General features: G+C 36.9%; 2 protein-coding genes across 5 annotated transcripts; one reads left to right on the forward strand and one right to left on the reverse strand.

The window, feature by feature from the left end:
* The first annotated feature begins 11,217 nt into the window (after positions 1-11,217).
* On the forward strand, positions 11,218-13,095 carry LOC145161358 (transferring glycosyl group transferase). Its single transcript, XM_079080862.1, has 2 exons — positions 11,218-12,611; positions 12,700-13,095. The coding sequence occupies exons 1-2, from the start codon at positions 11,332-11,334 to the stop codon at positions 12,938-12,940; spliced, it is 1,521 nt and encodes a 506-aa protein (XP_078936988.1). The 5' UTR covers positions 11,218-11,331; the 3' UTR covers positions 12,941-13,095.
* Positions 13,096-13,186: 91 nt separating this feature from the next.
* On the reverse strand, positions 13,187-17,210 carry LOC145161359 (uncharacterized). Of its 4 annotated transcripts, none has more exons than XM_079080865.1 (15): positions 16,963-17,210; positions 16,158-16,301; positions 15,871-15,944; positions 15,633-15,771; positions 15,521-15,570; positions 15,274-15,436; positions 15,003-15,181; positions 14,730-14,920; positions 14,539-14,637; positions 14,348-14,451; positions 14,162-14,263; positions 13,977-14,086; positions 13,811-13,898; positions 13,562-13,737; positions 13,187-13,460 (listed from the first exon to the last, which is right to left on the reverse strand). In XM_079080865.1, exons 2-15 carry the CDS (start codon positions 16,233-16,235, stop codon positions 13,286-13,288), a joined length of 1,728 nt encoding a protein of 575 aa, XP_078936991.1. In that variant the 5' UTR covers positions 16,236-16,301; positions 16,963-17,210; the 3' UTR covers positions 13,187-13,285. The 4 variants fall into 4 exon arrangements, with proteins under 4 accessions (XP_078936991.1, XP_078936989.1, XP_078936990.1 ...); XM_079080863.1 differs by having other exon boundaries at positions 16,158-16,331; XM_079080864.1 differs by having other exon boundaries at positions 16,158-16,368.
* Positions 17,211-20,039: the final 2,829 nt, after the last annotated feature.

The raw sequence follows: 20,039 nt of genomic DNA on the forward strand, positions 1-20,039 counted from the left end.
CTCTAGTCCAGAACTCGAAACCCTAGCCACCCAACTCCATTGTTGAGTTATTTCTTGCCTTGAGAGTGAATTGAAGCTTGGAGAAGGAAGAAGGACCTTGGTGGTGCAAGAAGAAGCTATAGATCCAGAGTTGGGGTAGCATTGCAGATCATTTGAAGGTATAAAGCTTATACCTTGGCTGTTAATCATCTAGATTCCCTTTCTAGCTTGTATTTTCCCATTTTTGGGCCATTTCCAAGGCCAATCTGAGTATTGAGCCTTTGAGGATGAAAAGGACTTCAGATCCGGGCATTTCTAAGCTTGAGGAGCTCTGAGTGGGTAGCTTTATCCAACTATGGCTCCATTTCATGTCCTAGACCTTCATTTTAGCTTGGATTAAGAGTTTTAGCTCCATAGCACCTTGCATGCACGTAAAGTTAGCAACTTTACGTATAATGCTGGCATTAGAAGTCCAGATCTATGGGTTGAAGGTGATGGAATGGACTGTAATCGACAGAATAGAAATGTCACAAGGTGGACTCGGCGAGTCGGGTCGCAAACCCAAACCCTTCTGTTTATGATTCAGATTAGTGAGTGGAGTTGGTAAAGGATTCAACCAGTCTGGGTCCATAATGGTTATGAAGTTCATCGTACTCGACGAGTTCAAGGAAGAACTCGGCGAGTCTAAGGCAATCTTCTTAGTTATGAAGATGGACTCGACGAGTTGTTCATACAACTCGACGAGTCACAGACTAGAGACATTCATATGTGGATGATGAACTCGACGAGTTCAATGGTGAACTCGACGAGTCGGTTGAAGATGGTCCCAGTGGCATGGTTGAAGGAGAACCCGTCGAGTTCTTGCAAGGCTCGACGAGTAGAGTCGGGGTTGTTTTGGGATTGGAAGAGTATGGACTCGGCGAGTCAGGTCAACTGGATGTTGACTTTGACCAAGTTTGACCAGGGTTGACTTTTGGTTTATTGTGGTCTAAATGTTGTTTTGGGTATTGATAGTTCGGGAAGCCGAAGGGTCAGCGGTTCAGAAGTTGCCAGTTAGCAGTCAGAAGTGTTCAACGAGTTTTCAGCAGTGCGAGGTGAGTCTCCTCACTGTGTGCATGGGTCTACAGCCACAATGCCGGCCCATTATGTTCATGTTCATGTTTATGCTTATGTGTAGAAGGAAGACCCAGGGGTTAGCCCTAGGCACTTATTGATATGTGTTCCGGGTTACGACCTGATGTCGGGCGAGGCCCGAGGAAGGTTAGGATGCTAGAGGTCTTTGTGATTCTTGCATGAGTCGGTATGATAGGATCCGTACCGAGGGTCCGATGTCAGGGTAAGCCCGAAGTACGTTAGATAATAGTATGTTTCCGGGCCGGGGGTCCGATGCCGGGGTATTCCCGAGAAAGATTCTTATGTAGTGCGTCAGATTATACTTGTTGTCTTCGTGATGCTTGTATGTGTCTGGTAGGGAGGTGAGTGTGGGCGAGGTCCCGTAACTCATCACAAGCGGAGTATGGATGGGGTTTCATATCTCGATATTAGCAGAGCAGGGGCGAGGCCCGTGATAGGAAGGATGTAAGTGTGGGCGAGGGCCCGTATCTCACTACCAATAGGGGTGTGGACGGGGTTCCACTACTTTAGTAGCAGACCAGGGGCGGGGCCCAAGTTAGGTGAGGCCTTGGAGCAGGGAATGGTTAGGGAATACTTATGTATGTTTCAGTATGTTATTTAATCATATGTATGTGTATGGCGGGCGAGGCCCAGAGACAGGCGGGGCCTAAAGGAAACAGATATGTATACCGGTCGGGGCTCGATGCCAGGTGGGACCTGATGCCAGGCGGGGCCTGATGACGGACGGGGTCCGATGGCGGGCGAGGCCCAATGCAGCGGGCGGGGGCCCAGTATGTGGTTATGTGCTCAGGATTATGTATGGCATGTATGGATCAATAGATATGTATGGTATATGGTAGGTTGGGGAACTCACTAAGCTTCGTGCTTACGGTTTTCAGTTTTGGTTTCAGGTATTTCCGATAGCGGAATGAAGAGCTCGGGATGATCGCATGGCACACACCAAGAAGTTTAGCATGGGATGTTTACTCTGATAAAATGAATAAGTGTTTTGGAAAAGATACTCGGATTTGTCTTATAACCCCTTTTTGTATGTTTGAATGACTTAATGCTATGGATTAGTAATGTTTTAAAAAAAACTTTTGGTCATGATTTTTGGGATGTTACAATTTTGTTTTTCAAGTCGTTCATCTTTCAATTGTATTTATTAGAACAACAAATTGTTTTTGGTATTTTTATCAAATCATGGAGTAGATTTCAAATATGTAAATTTGTATATAATCTATGTGGCATCCAATATGATCCTAGACACATAATTGTAACGTCCTGATTCTAAAAATAAAATTTTCATTTCAAAATAGAACAAACACCACTTTTCATAAAGATATATTCAACGTAAAACCGTTTGTTCATAAACCATAATTTAAAATCAGAGTTATAAAGAAAAGCAACGTGTAATCTCAAATCATAAATTTGTTGATGTGTGTACAGTCCACCTTCGCCTTCCTACGCTCTGATAAGTACCTAAAAAACATTTAATCCACAAAGGTAAATACAAAACTTAGTCAATTCCTCAAAATACCATACACAACAATATACATACAATGGCCTTCAGCACGAAATTGGTCCACCCTTTTGGCCTTCAGCATAAAACTGGCTAGCCTTGGCCTTCAACATAAAGTTTGTCTACCCCAGCCTTCAGCATAAAGCTGGTTCACCCTAGGTATCTTGGCCTTAGCACAAAACCGGATTGCCCTCAACTTGACCATGATATGTAACGTCCACAAAATCGGGTTAGACATTTAAGATATAATATAAGTTTCGTATTAAGAAAAATATGAAAAACCAACCGAATCGTCTGTAAATCGTAAAAATAAGTGCGCCAAAACATATATATATATATATATATATATATATATATATATATATATATATATATATATAGAAAGTACACGTCGTCCCGATCCCGAAAATATAAATTTCGTAGAAATCTGACTCCGTGTGAATTAGATATGATTCTTATAAGATATAAAAGTTAGTTGCGCACAAGGAATGTGTTACGTTAAAAGCTACGAAGAGAATGATTGACTTTTAGCTAAAGTCACCAAAAGGACATTCGTACTACTCTTTAAGATAGGAATTTTGAGAAAAAGAACGCCAAAAATGGAGTCCGTACGAGAGAGCTGTGATTTTAGCAAAGTCATTTAATCTTATAAAAATAAGGACAAAAAATAAAGTCAGAATTAGCTGATGGAGTCTAAAGAAAAGTTGTAGATCTCGTCGAGAGCTTTCCGAAGATATAAAGAACGTCGGAAACGAAGTCCGTAGGAATTTACAAAATTTGCGATTTGCGCCCCGCGCAGTGCGCGCCAGGTGAGTGTCGGGTGCGCGACGCTAGCAGGTGAAAACGTGGACCATAGAGAGGCTGACACATGGCAAAAAGTGGTTGGGGAGACGTAGCCTTAAAATGTGCGGCATTCACCCCTTTTGCACGACGTACACCCTAAAAACGACTATAAATAGGAGGCCAAGCCTCATTTCCTTCCCACACCTCCCAAGATCTTCTCTCTCGAGTTGCTTTCAATTTTAGCCCGTTTTCCCTTAGTTTTAGCCTTCGGCAAAGCCATGCGATCCCTAAAATAGTAGTAGCTAGCGAGTAGAAGCTCTGCCAATGCAATTTTCTAACTTTTGTCAGGAAAATCTTTGTAAGTTAAGCTACACTTCATCTCTTTCAGTGTAACTTATATTTATAGTCATAAGTCGTTATTATGAACTTATAAATAAGATTTATCAGTAATTCCATGTCGTTATACTGATTTATCTACTTACATGGATGATATCTAGGTTGGAATTAGTGATGTGTTTAAAGTGGGATTTCCAAACATTATATTTTGTATACCAAACGGACCATACCTCCAATATCATCCTACATGGTTGTCCCTTATCAGCTATAGATCACTAGACATTGAGATTGTTGAGGAATCTATACTATTAATTAGTCATAAGAGGTAATAAACTAAGACTTAGAGATAACTGAACCTAGGTCATATCAAAGGAAAAGCCAAGTGCTAAAGCGAAGTGTTGTCCAACTTTTAAGTCATCCACTTTAACAAGTAAGTGCATAGTTACGTTCAACTTACACATAGATATCAACTATTTAATTTACCTAAATGCTTTATGTGCTTATTATCTGAGTTTCTGATATTTGTGTTAGATGGGATAACGATTTTTCTAAAATATCACATATGTATTTTATCGTACTCATAATGTATTGGGTAGGACGGGTAGAAAAAGATAAAAGAAATGAGATAACAGTTAGGGACCATAAGAGTAGAGGTAACAGTGAGAGGCCATAAGAGAAAATGGATAATGTTGAGAAACCATACCATAGATAGATTAGTGGTGAGAGACCATGTCAGAGATAGGGCAAGAAGACCATGCCTAATAGAGATTAGTCATCAAGCAGAGTATTGATGGCGACCACAGACTATTCTAGACAGTCCAGTGGAACACTAGCAAACTTGCAATCTGTAGGTGTTAATGAAATCACACAAACCGAGAGTATGGATTGTGGATTCATTTGAGTACTCTATTTTTCCTTGGTTACCTTATCAACGCGTAACCCTTAGGGTAGAACCCCTGATATATATATATATATATATATATATATATATATATATATATATATATATATCAGTGTTGCAGAAATCGGCCTTGGCGGCCGATTAATCGTTTGGCGGCCTCGAACCGATTACGATTAGGGTGCTTGGCGGAAATTGGTCAAAATCGGTCAAACTCGGGCTTGGCGGTCCTTGGCGGTCATAGGCGGGAAATATTTAAAAAATTAAAAAATAAATAATTTTCATATATTACACCAAAATTTTAAATTTTTAAGCTTTCAAATTTTAAAATATTATACTAAAGTTTTTAAAATTTCAAAATTTTAAAATTTAAAATTTCCAAATACTTAATTTTTTAGGAAATATTAATTTTTAAATAATTTTATTAATACTTTAGGGTCCCCGATTAATCGCCGATTAATCTCCGCCGAGTCTGATTAATCGCTTATCGCCAGTCGACCGCCGAGCTACCGCCGAACAATTTTTACAACCTTGATATATATATATATATATATATATATATATATATATATATATATATATATATATATATATATATATATATATATATATATATATATATATATATATATATATATAGAGAGAGAGAGAGAGAGAGGAGAGAGAAAGAGAGTAACGGGAATGGGTAATCATATATATGATTATATGGGCATCTTCCGACCTGACCCACTCAGTTTATTGTATCTCAGGTAATTATATATGATGATATGGCCATCTTCCGAGAGATTTAAAAGAGATATAAACTATTAGTATAAAGATGTTGTAAGTCTTCATTTATGCTTATGTTTCTTGTATTGACGATGACATCCCGAGTTTTATAAATAAAATACATTTCTTGGAAATGTCTTGATAATATTATTATCATATTTTTAGGACAAATTCCACAAAGTAAAACCTTTTTAAAAGGATACTCTGATTTAATAAGCATAAACAAATCGGTCTTTTCTAGCCGTAAAAATGGGGATGTCATAATATATATATATATATATATATATATATATATATATATACACACACACACACATACACACACACACAAATAGACAAACAAACAAACAACAACAATAGAAAACTGTCTAAACAAGTCTACCTGCCTAAGAGCTTACTACAACATACTAACATCCTAGCATATAGAGGATTCATACTGTAGTATAAAGTATAGTGAAAAAACTCACATGAACTAAACAATGGAAGCTCAACAACAACAGAATAACTAACAAAAGCTACCTAATTCCAAACTGAGACCAGTCCTTAGTCAAATACTCAATTCTACCCAGGCTTGACCAGAAGTCAAATTGGTAAAAAAAAGTCAACAGTCAAAGGTCAAAGTTCATGGTCAACCAACATTGACCACCGCGCCACGGCCAAACCCCTTGACCGCGTCGTGGTCATAAAAGGATAAAACAATCGGGTGTCTCTCACTTAAACAAGCACCCATCAGAAAACCTAGAAACTGCATCGCAACCCCAAAGTAACCGCGTCGCGTCCCAACTGTTTCAGCAATTTCAAACGACTTAAACCATTAAGTCCAAGCTTCCAACTTTCAGATCTAGACCCAAATGATGTCTTATTGGATAAAGTTTCCAACTTTATCCATTCAAACACTCCAAACTAACTAGATATAAAACACTAGATTTAAGAATGCTCTTTTCTTCAAGTATGGAGTAGAGAGAGCACATTCATGCACTCTAAACCCACCAAAAGATCATGTCTAAAGTCAAATATGATTCTAAGCTCCTGGAATTGTCCAAAATCCAAGGATCAAACCATTCATGGGACCAAAACATCACATAATAGACTAAAACATTAAATACTCATAGACCCAAAGGTAAAAATAAAACATGAAACTTTATGAGACAAGGGTTCATATAAGTAAAGATGGTAGAGATCCACAAGCTTCAAACTTCGAAGCACAACCTTTCTTGATTTCAACACCAAAACACTCAAAATAAACACCAAAAGTGGTTCAAGGAGGAAGAATGAGTTCACAACACTCATAGGATGCTAAAGTTCTCTCAAAGAACGTTCTGGAGGCTGGAGAGGCGCAGAATGACGAACCCTAGAGGTTAAAGGTGTCACAACTGGAACTTAAGGATAGGATTTTCTATTCATGAACGAGATAGTTCCTTTTGTAACTATGTAACACTATGATTAAGTGTAAACCAAACTTCAATACTATATCAGTTATACATCCAGAAACTTGTTTCCAGTCGAAATCTTCTCGTGTAAACTCTAAACTTAACCCATTAAGCTATATTCACTCGACTTTGAGATTTAACCCTGATTTCCCGGTTTAGACCTCTTAATGGGCTAGGACACCCTTATTGGGTCTAATGGACCGGAAACCTCTCAACTTGGTCCTTTTGGGCCAAGAACCTATATTTGGGTCCTAATGGGCCGAAATTGATCATTTAACACTAATTTGGGCCATAAGTCACTTAGTGGGCCTTATTGGGCCGTGAACATCTTCTTAGACTCTTATGGGCCGCAAATCACTATTGGAGCTCTTATTGGGCCTTCCAATGCCGAAAACCCTTAATGGGCCCTATTTGGGTCGAAAATCCTTTCCTTTACCCTTTTAGGCCGTAAACCCGCATGTGAGCCCTCATGGGCCAAAAACCCATTGGGCTTATGGTTCTCGGCTACACATCCCAAACCCAAGCCTAAACTAATTTTCCTTTTCCCCTCTCCTATTCTCGATTAATAATAATAATAATAATAATAAAAAGAAACAAATGAGGGGTTGACTTAAGGTTGACACCTCATTTTTGCATATTGTATATCCATGCATTTACCTATCATACATCTAGGAGGGTATTATTATCCAACATACATCTAGGCTAGTCTCTCTCTCTCACTCTCCTTATTTTCGGCCGAAAAGCCTCACCACCCCCCCTCACTTCATTCATTTTCCAATAACAAATTCTCTCAACTCCCTATCTCTCTAGAAACACCAAAAACTCTCTCTTCCCTTCTCAAAATTTTATGAGTTTGTATGTGTGTTTCCAAGAACTCTTCATCAAAGAACATAACTTGGTAAGTTGCTATACACTCAAGTTGTTTTTATTCAATCTTATGCTAAGAAATTTTCCCTTAAATCACACCATTCCGTGTTTACTCACTAGAACTCTCTTGATTTCGAAAGCTTTCCTCAAGAAGCTAGCTAAGGCCGAAACCCACTCCATTCTTCCTCTTCACAACCAAGAAAACTCAAGGTGAGCTTCATACCCCCTTGCTTTTGAGTCTTACTATCTTTTGGGGGAGAATACAAGCTAGTTTTGTGGTTGATCTTAGTATTATGCATGTATGTGTACATTTTTCATGTTATGTTGTGTGAATATGCCATGAAAATATGTTAAACACATACAACCTCGAAATATCATCCAAGATTTAGTGATATTAGTAAGAAATCTACTTAAAGTAACTTTTTATGATGTTTGGAAATATTAAACTTGTTGGAAGTTACTATAAAAATAGGGAAGTATACAAAAGGACCACACTTGACAATAAAGGCAAACAAAATGGGCCAAAAATGTCATTCTTCATAAAGATGGGCCTTATTTGACAACTCACGGTTTTACAGGCCAAAAACGTCATTTTTCATAAAGATGGGCCTTATTTGACAACTCACGGTTTTATGGGCCAAAAATGTTAAATTTTGGCAAAAGTGGGCCTTTATTGTCAATTACGATTTTGTTGGGCCAATATGGTCATTTTTCATAAAGGTGGCCATTTTACGACATTTTTGGTACTATTTGGGCTAAAATGATTATTTGATAACAAGCGGATTCGTTACGACATGTTTACGCTAAATGGAGCCTTATAAGCCCGTTTACATACTTATTGGGCTATACATGGTAATTTTTACTCTAATTGGGCCTTATAAGCCCATTGACATTCCTATTGGGCCATGTGTGATAATGACATTCAAATTGGGCCTTTTATGACAAATACTATAATAATCGGGCCGTTAGTGAGAATTCTAATACACTCGAATTATTCACGATACTTTGGAATAACTAGAAGTTATTCACGATAACAACAAATATTTTGACCCTTTAGATAAAAACAATTATATTTTTATCACCATTAGTTTGTAGTCAAAATTCACAATTGCAACATTATTTATAACGTTAAATAATGGGATACACCATTCGCGTAAATTTAAGTTAAGGCTCTTGTGAGACACTCCTTCGTTCGTACCTACCTAGCGTACACCGTAAGTCATGTAGTTATAACCAGAGTCTCCTGGAGGAAGAGCGAAATTTGTGTATAGATCTATACGGGGTTGACACCCCACACCTGAGCTGCTCGCTACAGCTAGACATGCCAGTATAGGGTGACAAATGTCTTACCGTAACCGACGCCTGAAGAACGTCACGACAGACATATCAGTCATATCAAGTATGGTTATAGCGACTCACATAGAGAATAACAAACAAATAAATTTACGGAATACACATATTATACTCATGATACAAAGTACGAACTTTACAGTTACTATTTACATTTAAACTTTCACCACTCGAGTCTTGGGGTTAAGACCACACTTTTTCATTATACAAAAAATATAGGATTTTCTGGGAAACTCTATTTATACATTATCAAACAAGAACACACATGCTTTAATACAAGATTGAAACAAAACTCACAAACTATTTTTACAGAAAATATCGGATTTTCTGGTGTTTACAAACTACTACAAGACTTTTCATACAAACTTGCTTATGAACTCACCAACATTTTATGTGTTGACATTTTTCAAAGTAACTTGTATTCTCAGGAACTCGTTAAAACAAGTTAGTCGATAAGGAATGAAGACTTTTGCTGTATTTTTGTTTCTCACCATACTTGATGTTTTAGATGTATTGTTATAAACAAATACAATGATGTAAAACTATGATGGTTGATATGTTTTATGTATGGTGATGATGTTGTCTTTGATTCATTTATATACACTGTGATGATATTACAAAATAAAGTCACCCGTCCCCGGACGTTTCCGTCGTCTGGTTCGGGGGTGTGACAAAAGGTCCTTAAATACCCCACAAACCCTAAAAACACGATCATCCCACTGGACCCGAAACCTTGTCACAGTCCCTTCACCACCAACGAGATCATCTAAGAAAAATATAAAGTTAAAAAACATGTTTAGTTCAATATTTTTTTTCTAAAAAATTTCTAAGAAAATAATTATTTTTAATTTATTAAATTATATATGACTTGAAAAATGTGATAATTGTTGTTTTTCATATTTTTCATTTTTTTTTCCAAAATATAAACCCTATATACATACACCCCACACTCACATCCCACACACAACCTTACCCCAAATCCCAACTCCCACCCATCCAAACATATTTTCTAACTTTTTAAAATAATATTTTAACTAGATGAAAACTTTGTTCCTTTTACATAAAACTTTTCCATAAATGATTAATGCTATAAAAGTAACAAACTTTAAGGTAAGATTTCTAATTTTCCATAACTTTATTTTTTGTTCTATTAAAACCATAAGTTTTTAAAAATGTTTTATTTTTTACCTATCAGCAAATCACAAACCGGTCAACTTCTACATGCGTTTTCGCTGACTTGGCACACCCAGATGGACCAAACTGCTGACAGGGCAAATTGATTCAATCGTCACGTCAACGCGTCTATTAAAAAGAAAAAGGTGCATGCATAAACGGGTAGAAGGAGGAGTCGAACCTAAGACTTCACACTTTTAGGGGACGTCATTGGCCACTGAGCTAAAGAGTTATTTGGTTTATGTCTTTCCCTCAACTAATTTATATTATGAAACATTTTTTTTACATAAAACAAAATTTACATGAAATGTATTTTTACATAAAGAGTTTTTTATATAGGGAAAAACGATTTTTACGAAATGCTAATGAATACATAAAATACTTATCTTATTAGTACATAAAAAACGTTTTTTATTCAAAGAATACATAAAAATATGAATTTTAACGTTTAAATACGCAATAGTACAACTTCTAAGTTTTATATAGATAAAAACATGAAGGGATAAATGATCAAACATGGATAATGGCTCAGTGGCAAAGGGAGAAGCCTTGGAAATGATCAAACATGGATAATGGCTCAGTGGCAAAAGGAGAAGCCTTGGAACCCGTATGAAGTATGCTCAAACCTTTTTAATGTCAGAAATCAGTGTTAGTCTATATAGATGTTTGACGAAGAGATTTTCATAATCGCGCCTTGGTTCACCGACTAAAAGGTTTGCCTTTGTTACACAATCTTCTTGGTTCAAAAACTTCCAAAGTATCTATTCATACTCTGCGTGCGACGTCAACAGTAATCTCACATAGACATGCTAGATCAGCGAAAATCCTCACGTAGACGTTGACCGGTTTGTAACATGTTAATAGATAAAAAATAAAATGTAGTTGAAAACTTATGATTTTTATAAAATAAAAAATAAAGTTAAAACAAATTAGAAAACAGAAATCCGACATAAAGTTTAGAAGTATTAGACCTTCCAAAAATATTGAAAATAATCTTCACAACTAGGGTTTCTATTGTTGTAAACCCCAAACTTTCTAAGCGCACCATTTCGCTTTTAAACCCTACATCCTTTTTGCTACTATTCCGGCCATCGGAAACGCTGATCCTTACAATGGTTGGGTGCAGAAGCTTGTTAAAGCAAATTAGAAAAAGGAAGAGAAGAAAACCCCACAAACGTATTCCCAAAAACCTCAAACAAAACCCTCATTTAACTGAAGAACGACAACAAGATTTCGCTACAGAAGACGGTTTCAGCTTAAAGGGTTCTTCCCCATCACAGAATTACGGAGTTCAACCATTGGGAAACTTTTACCTCAGCTCATCTCCTCACAACTCAAGAAACACAGGCTTAGGTAACATCCAAACCCTAACCGATGAGCTTGTCCTCGATATTCTAGGGTTTTTAAGAGGTACCGATTTGGGGATTTTATCAACTGTGAGCAAATCATTTTACGTGTTCTGTAATCACGAACCCCTTTGGAGAAATCTCGTATTGGACAATTGTGAAATCAATAATGGGTTTCTGTTTAAAGGGTCTTGGAAATCAACTTTTGTTGCAGCTCATAGCTCATCTTTCGATGTTTCAAAGATTGGATCTTTAGGGTTTAAAGTTAAAGACTTTTACTCTGATTACTTATTTCAAAGCTGGTTATGTGCCAATCTAGAAATGAAAGACGAATGGCTAAACAGAGACAATATCATTAGAAGAAAAGGGATTTCCCTTGATGAATTCGTGTCAAATTTTGAAGAACCAAATAAACCGGTCTTGTTAGAAGGGTGTTTGGACAATTGGCCTGCAATCAAGAAATGGGACAAAGATTATTTAGTGAAAATTTGTGGGGACACTCGGTTTTCAGTTGGCCCTGTTCAGATGAAGTTGGAAGATTACTTTACATATTCAAATCAAGCACAAGAAGAAAGACCATTATATCTTTTCGACCCAAAATTCGCAAACAAAGTTCCTGAATTAGGTCAAGATTATGAAATCCCAATCTATTTCAGCGAGGATTTGTTTGGTGTTTTGGGTGATGAAAGACCGGATTACAGATGGATCATCATCGGTCCAGCAGGGTCAGGTTCGTCTTTTCACATTGATCCTAATTCGACTTCAGCTTGGAATGCGGTGGTCAAAGGGTCAAAGAAATGGGTTTTGTTTCCCCCTGATGTGGTCCCACCCGGGGTCCACCCGAGCTCAGATGGTGCTGAGGTGGCGTGTCCCGTGTCAATAACCGAGTGGTTCATGAACTTTTATGAGTCTACTAAAACATGGAAAAAGAAGCCTGTGGAATGTGTTTGTAAAGCTGGTGAAGTGATCTTTGTGCCTAATGGATGGTGGCATTTGGTTATAAATCTTGAAGATTCAATTGCTATTACACAGAATTTTGTTAGCAGGTTTGTTTATTTTTGTTAGCAGGTCCTTAAAGAATTTCTTTGAAGAAAAAAAAATCTGATTTGTGTGTGTGTTTTGTGGTGTTTGTAGGAGGAATTTGTTGAATGTGTTGGATTTTTTGAAGAAGCCAAATGCGAGCACACTAGTGTCTGGAACTAGAGATCGGGTGAATTTATATGATAAGTTTAAGAAAGCGATTGAATTGGGGTTTCCTGGAATGATTGATGAAGTTGTGGTGAAAGATCAGGAGAGAAAAGCTGAGCTGGCAAAACCATCATTTTGGGATTCAGTAAAGGACTCGCACTCGGGTGCTTTTAAGTTCTCGTTTTAGTTGAATGATTAACTGATTATGGTTTTCATTTCGCATACTTTGTTGTTAATTGATTGGTCCAAAATTTTGACTTAAAGAACCCTCCAGGAGATGATTTATAGGGGTTTGTAGTATTTTTTTAAAAAAAATTATTGTTAGAAGTTTAAGTTCATCAATTTTCAATTCAGCTTTAAACTAAAAGTGTGGTGTCTTAGGGATGCATTTGGTTTGATGATCGACATCCATTTAGAGAGTATGCACACAACCTAAATTCAACAAAGAAAGAGTTGATATACAATCTATAACCAAAAATACATTAAGTACATAATTTAAATTCAAATGCAACACTTTCAGGACAAAATAGCTTCAAACAGGCAACAAAGACAACACATAAGATTTGTCTGAATACTTTAAGCCTTTCAAAAACCGACGGCTCAATTGATGAGAAACAACTGTGTTCCCAATACCATATGTACAACTCTCATCATGCACACCTTCAAGACCAACATTCAACCCAATCGACATTGGCTCAATCACAAAACTGCAAATAAAATTAAAAAAGAAAATACAATTTTATAAAGTTTACCTGTCTGAATCTAAAAAGAGAAATCAGGAAACAAGAAAGCTCATCATTCATCATACCTTGCTTCAAAACTATCATCTCCATTCAACTTAATTGCATCACATACACTGCTAATTATCCATGGAGGAAGATGTGCATCCTTTATTTCAATACTGTAATAGGAATCAGAAGCTGATCCTTCACATATAGTTTGATCAGACATATGATCCATTCTCCTTACCTCCTTGCATTTAACCTAAAATATCACGACCTAAATACATTTAAAAAAACATGTTCCACAACATTTAATGTAACAAAAATGTACAAACCTCGGGTGCAGAAACAGCAGCATTTTCAAATGGCACAGCTGAATAAAGTAAAGGAACATCCAAACTATTCAAAGATGGTAAAATAAACCTGAAAGTAAAATAAACAAAACAAATATAAATAATTATAACCCAAAAAATATAAGTTTGTAAATATTTAATGTCTCACCTATAGTTAAGCAGAAAGTCATATAGCCCATGCACATTTTTCTTGTCACTGAACATTAGCAATGATTCGGGACTATTATCCACATCAAATAGAGAATGTTTGTGCCTAGTCTGCATAAATGTTAGAAATTAATATTTTATAAGATATAAAAGTACGTTGCCTAGATTATACTTGATACCATGTACCTTTCCAAGATTGTGCTTTTCAATTTCTGAAAGCTCAAAAAGCTCTTCTGTAGTCGCTTGCTCCACTTTAGAATTGAAAAGAGGCATAGTGAAAAAGATCTCCTTCAACACATAGTAACAAAGAGAGGAGTTAGAAGATGGAAAAAAAAAGACTAAAACACCCTTGATGAAAGTAATGAGATGTACTTGTTCTTTTAGAAGTGACCTCAAGCTTTGTGTTGATTGGGATACATAAGCATTGCATGCACCATTTAGATTAGTAAACATTGCCACAAACTGTCCAGTGCAGACTGTAAACTTGCAAGAAAATCAGAATAATAAATTTATAAAATAATATATAGAAAAGATAAATCCTTTTAAAAAAAGAGAGAAACTACCATAGAATAAATTACAAATGTTGTTACGCAACATGACATAAAGGCTTCGAAATGAGGCCTCCCATGCCAACTGACGTTTGGTCAAAACATCCATTTGACCTTGCATATTTATAAAACATTGATGCTTTAAAGAAAAAATAAAAAGAAAATAAAAGGGTATGGATGAAATTAAGTTTTTGAATATTATATACCTTCCCCTTTTGAGAGTAAAGCCAAAGCTGATATAACTGAAGGAGGTAGAGAGCATTGTGGATACACCCATGAATATAAAGGTTTCATATTGGAAATTTGGGCAGTCGGGCAGTTTGTTTTCTGGTATCCAATTTGAGAATTGGACTGCCCGAGACCATGGAACGTGCCACAGCTCATCAACCTATGAAACCTAATCGATTACAAGAAAGAATCTTTCAATTAATAATACAACAAACCATAAAATGTTTATAATAAAAGAAAAGTGAGTTTACCAATTTACAGAAGATGAAGCAATTACACGCATACTAGTTTTCAATGTGAAATCCAGTGGAACTTTGTGTTCACAAATATGAAATTCTGAGCAAAAATTTACATTTCCATCAATGGATTTTGTGTGTGAAGGAGAGACAATAGGAAGGTCACGAGCTGCAAGCCCTTTGAAGGCTTCATCCTATAAAAAAAAAAAAAGTATTACTGACTGTCACATATATATGTACATCATGGAATAAAAAGTGGGAGCATAAGGGCGAAAAAGTAAAATACCATATCAAGTGAAACACCCGATGACTTGGCACCCACCGATGACAGCTCCATAACACTAAAAAACATACTTATCTTGCTACATTTTCTAGTGGTGATGTGAGAATGTGTAGATTTGAAATTTTTGGTGCTTGTAGTTGAAGTTGATACATTTGTATCTTTTCGACTGTAAGAACAAAATCAAACATGTGGATTATAAAAAAATAAATAAAGACGAGAAGTACAATTATTAGCCAAATATGGAATGTACCCTGAAAACTCCGATTGGCTGAAATTAGTATGATCAGTAGTGATATTTTCCTGAAATTATATATTGTAAGAACAAACAGGAATTTTATAAAAAGGTTATCTATGATACAGACCTTAACATGTTCCTTTACAGATTGCATTTTAAGCCTTAGACTGTTTTTCCTACTGGGAAACAGTTCATCCACACGGGTGTCAATGTATCTGGGATTCTTTGAAGCTTTCATAGTCTCAGATGTCAATCCATTAGCATTTCTGTAAAAAAAAAAAAATGTTAGTTTTGTACATTAATAGATAGCTATATAAAAAAATAAAAAAAAAAGATTTGAGGGTTTTGGGTAGTGGGGGAATTACAAAATGAAACCAGGCTCTGGTGCTGGAGATTCATCCATAAGCTCAACAAGTTTCTTGCGCTTCAACTGTTCATCCTGCCATTTTTGTTAACATAAGTTGAAAGAATTAGCTATTCTTTTCTAATGAATGGGTTAATTTAATATTTTACTATTTAGTTTGGTAACATCACATGGTACTCCATTCAGAATGTTTTCTCTCATACAAACTCCACTCAGCAAATAAAAAAGGAATTTTACAGCTGTCAAATAAAAAAAAACAACTAAATAGATGGAAATGTGAATACTCACTCTCAACTCTGAAGGCGTCTTTCTTTTGATCGTATTGGTGGCCTTTAAAGAACCACCACTCATTGCAACCGTAGCCATTTTTACCAATACAATTACAAGTCAACCATAGGTCGCCTATCTATCTTTGGGGCTGTTTGGTAACCTCTGAATGATTTTCAAAGACTCTGAATGAATCTGTCTCCGAATGAAAACATGTTGTTTGATAATGTTGCTGAATGCAAAAAATTACCCTTTTACCATTATTAATGGTATGTTTAGGATCTCAAATTTCAAGGCTAAAACAACACTACATTTAATTATCATAAGAAAGATGATTCTTAGTTTCTTATTTTAATCTAATTTTTTTATTCGTTTTACACGCTCACCCATTCGACTCATATGAATTGGATTCTGAAATTGAAACCAACATAAAAAAATACAACGTTATATATAAAAAAAGAACCAATGAGCCAAGCAAAATTAGATATTTAAAATTATTGACTAACTTTGTTTGGGATAAAAATATATTTATAAACTACAAACATCCACTGACAAGATTGGAAGAACAACTAAACAAGATTACAGATTGAAATCTTCATTAAACATATTAACAACAAATATGTACAACTGCCCCATGACAATGGCTCAAGTTCTCAACCCATACGCTGAAACACATTGACACAAGGGGCCCAAAATTTAGTAGCACAGACACGTCATTTTACTTTGTATTCAGGAAAGGAATCATGCGTTAAGATTAAAGACATTAACAACAAATGGTTTCGTGGTTTCCAGGGTTGTAAACAGTGAAGCCCTAGATAATCAATACCTGATTGAATCTGAGAAGGGACGAAGATTAGGATTCCGAATCGAGTAGATAATAGTGGTGACTACGTTTCCCTCCTTTCTCCGGCTTTTGATTTTTTCAAATCAATTTTCTTTCTTTGCCCTGTGTTCCCTGTCTTTTACAGGGATAGAAGTAAAAATAAGCCGAAGCAAATGATAAAAAATATAAATAAAAATAGTAATAGTGCTCTCCTGGTTCTTAATAGAATGCAGTGGAAAGAATAAGAAAAAAGATACTGATAATCTTTACTTCTAATTTTTCTTCACAAATGAATAGATTTATGTTTTGTCATTTATCGATTTTATCATTAAATTTAATATTTTGAAAAATATAGAGCCACTATATAACGACTTCTTTCATGTACTTTATATTCTCCATTATCAAACAATTTTATTTCTTTCCAATAGTAATAAACGGATAAAACTTTGGGTCCCTTATGAGATTAGGCCTTGGGCCCTGTGGGTATATGTGTGAAATTTGCACGGTGGTCTATATGGAGTTGGCATTGTTGTAGGGTTAGGGTCACGATGCAAGGGACAATCATAGTTTAGGTTTGACTTTTGAGGATAAGTTTGGGTTTTTTAGAAAAATGAATCATCCAGTAGGATATGTATTCAAAAGAGCTAACCTACTCAGAGTTAGTTGCGTCCGCTCCTCTCACGCCTCTATTTAAACCTGACAACGGGATCCGTTCGATTGCAGTAGGCTTTATTTAAACCATGCTGATGGGTCTCTTGTAATGTTGACTGTTGATTTCTCGAATGCCTTTAACTTGGTGGATCGATCAGCATTGCTCCACGAGGTTAAGAAGATGTGCCCTTCCATTTCTTTGTGGGTGAATTTCTTATACAGGCAAGCAGCGAGACTTTATATCGGAGACCAACATATATGGTCTACCACTGGAGTGCAGCAAGGTGACCCCTTAGGCCCTCTTCTTTTTGCCCTCGTTTTGCACCCGCTTGTGCACAAGATTAGAGACAATTGTAAGCTCCTTCTCCATGTTTGGTATCTAGATGATAGGACTGTCATTGGGGATTCAGAGGAGGTGGCTAGAGTGTTAAACATTATTCGGTTGCATGGTCCAGGCTTGGGTCTTGAGTTGAACATCAAGAAAACGGAGATTTTTTGGCCCTCCTGCGATGGTAGGAAGCTTCGTGTCGATTTATTCCCAACGGATATAGGGAGACCTTCTTTGGGGGGGGGGGGGGGGGGGGCTGTTAGCAGAGATGCAGGGTTTATTAGCGGGCTGACAATGAAGAGAGCGGTCAATGTTGTTGATTTGATGGGCCTTCTTCCACAACTATGTGACCCGCAGAGTGAGCTCCTTTTGCTTCGATCCTGTATGGGCATTGCAAAACTTTTCTTTGGTTTAAGGACATGCCAGCCAGTACACATAGAAGCGGCAGCTTTGTTCTTTGACAAAGGATTGCGCAGGTCTATCGAGGATATGGTGGTATGTGGAGGCCCCTTCTTTGGAGATATTCAGTGGCGCCTGACTTCCTTACCTATTCGTTTCGGCGGTTTGGGTTTGTACTCGGCATACGAAGTTTCCTCCTACGCATTTGTAGCCTCGAGGGCCCAATCTTGGGCATTACAAGATCACATCTTACGTGACAGTGGCGTATGTGGTATGGACTCGGATTACCTATGTGTTATGACTCGTCTTCGCGATACGATTCCGGGATTTGACTGTAGCGGTTTCACTAATAAGGACATCACCCCCCTAAATCCCAAAAAACTTTGGCGTGTGCCATTTTTAGCAAAATCGTCCAAGATATGGAAGTCGACTTCGACATGACTGTCAGACAGAAAGCAGTCTTTGAGTGTCTGCGGGCACCTCATGCTCAGGATTTTCTGCTAACTATCCCTATTGATGGTCTTGGCCAGCATATGTCTCCTGTGGAGTACCGAACTATCATTCGTTACCGTCTCATGATTCCTCTATTCCCAATTGACGAGATATGTCAAGTTTGCCGCAAGGCATGTTTGGATACCTTTGGGGAACACGCGGTTCATTGTAGAGAGCTTCATGGTTTCAAGTACAAACATGATGTGGTTCGGGATGTTCTCTTTGATGCTTGTCGGCGTGCTGGTATTTCTGTGAAGAAAGAAGCGCCAGTGAACTTTTTGACGGACCCGCAGGATGGAAGGTCTACACTTAGACCGGCTGGCATTTTGGTCTTTGGATGGATAGGAGGGAAGCATGCGTGCGTGGATCTTACTGGGGTCTCTCCTCTCGTTGGTTTGGGGAGCGGGAGTTTCACAGCGGGGCATGCCGCTTTGAAAGCCGCTGCGTGCAAAATGGTTAAGCACGAGAATGCATGTATAGAAAATCAACATGTGTTTGTACCTTTTGCATTCGATACATTTGGTTTTCTCGCACCAGAGGCGGTGGAGCTCCTCAATAGAGTCCAGCGGGTCATGCATTCTAATGTCATATCTCCTAGATCCACAAATGTTGTTTTCAAAAGAATTGGTTTTGTCATCCAGAAAGGGCTAGCGGCGCAGCTTGTTGCCCGTTTGCCTTCAATCGATATGTATTGAAGTAGGCCTAACATTTTTATTGGAATGCAACCTTAATTTTTTATTTCCCTCACGTGGTGGGAGTTGTTACGGACACTGTCACTAATTTAGGTTAGCCTGCGACAAAGTCGCACAAAAGACACTAATGTTTGGAAAAGTTTCAAAAAACGCATTGATTTTGGATATAATACAAAGAAAACAATAAAAAGAATTCTGATATTTGGACTGTAATATTGAATGTATAATATCATTTCCAAATTAAAATGTTGAAATCTATGAATCATTCGGTTCGTAACATTTCAAATAAAATTCAAACCTTATTTTTTGATTTTTTGAGCTTTTTGCAATTTAGTATTTGGTGAGACCATAAAAATACCTTTTAATAAGCTATTTGAGATAGTTTGTTAATAAGCTAATGTTGTGTTTGACGCTCTCAGGCTTTATATAAGTGAGGTGATTCTTCAACATAAGGTATAACACCTTCAATTGAAGGTTTGAAATTTCAGACTATTTTAATAGTTATTTAACAAGCAGAA

Source organism: Lactuca virosa, chromosome 2 (genome assembly GCF_052849685.1).
Source record: "Lactuca virosa cultivar CGN04683 chromosome 2, Lactuca_virosa_CGN04683_v6, whole genome shotgun sequence".
Taxonomy (NCBI): domain Eukaryota; kingdom Viridiplantae; phylum Streptophyta; class Magnoliopsida; order Asterales; family Asteraceae; genus Lactuca; species Lactuca virosa.

What these genes read in the sequence shown, in the direction of transcription:
- LOC145161359 (XM_079080865.1), bottom strand. Translation starts at nt 16,235, where the DNA reads ATGGCTACGGTTGCAATGAGTGGTGGTTCTTTAAAGGCCACCAATACG. An exon ending in CTGTAAAGGAACATGTTAAG is followed by an intron (nt 15,571 to 15,632) that starts GTCTGTATCATA and finishes ATATAATTTCAG; the next exon opens with GAAAATATCACTACTGATCA. An exon ending in GCTTCATCTTCTGTAAATTG is followed by an intron (nt 14,921 to 15,002) that starts GTAAACTCACTT and finishes GTAATCGATTAG; the next exon opens with GTTTCATAGGTTGATGAGCT.
- LOC145161358 (XM_079080862.1), top strand. Translation starts at nt 11,332, where the DNA reads ATGGTTGGGTGCAGAAGCTTGTTAAAGCAAATTAGAAAAAGGAAGAGA. An exon ending in ACACAGAATTTTGTTAGCAG is followed by an intron (nt 12,612 to 12,699) that starts GTTTGTTTATTT and finishes TGGTGTTTGTAG; the next exon opens with GAGGAATTTGTTGAATGTGT.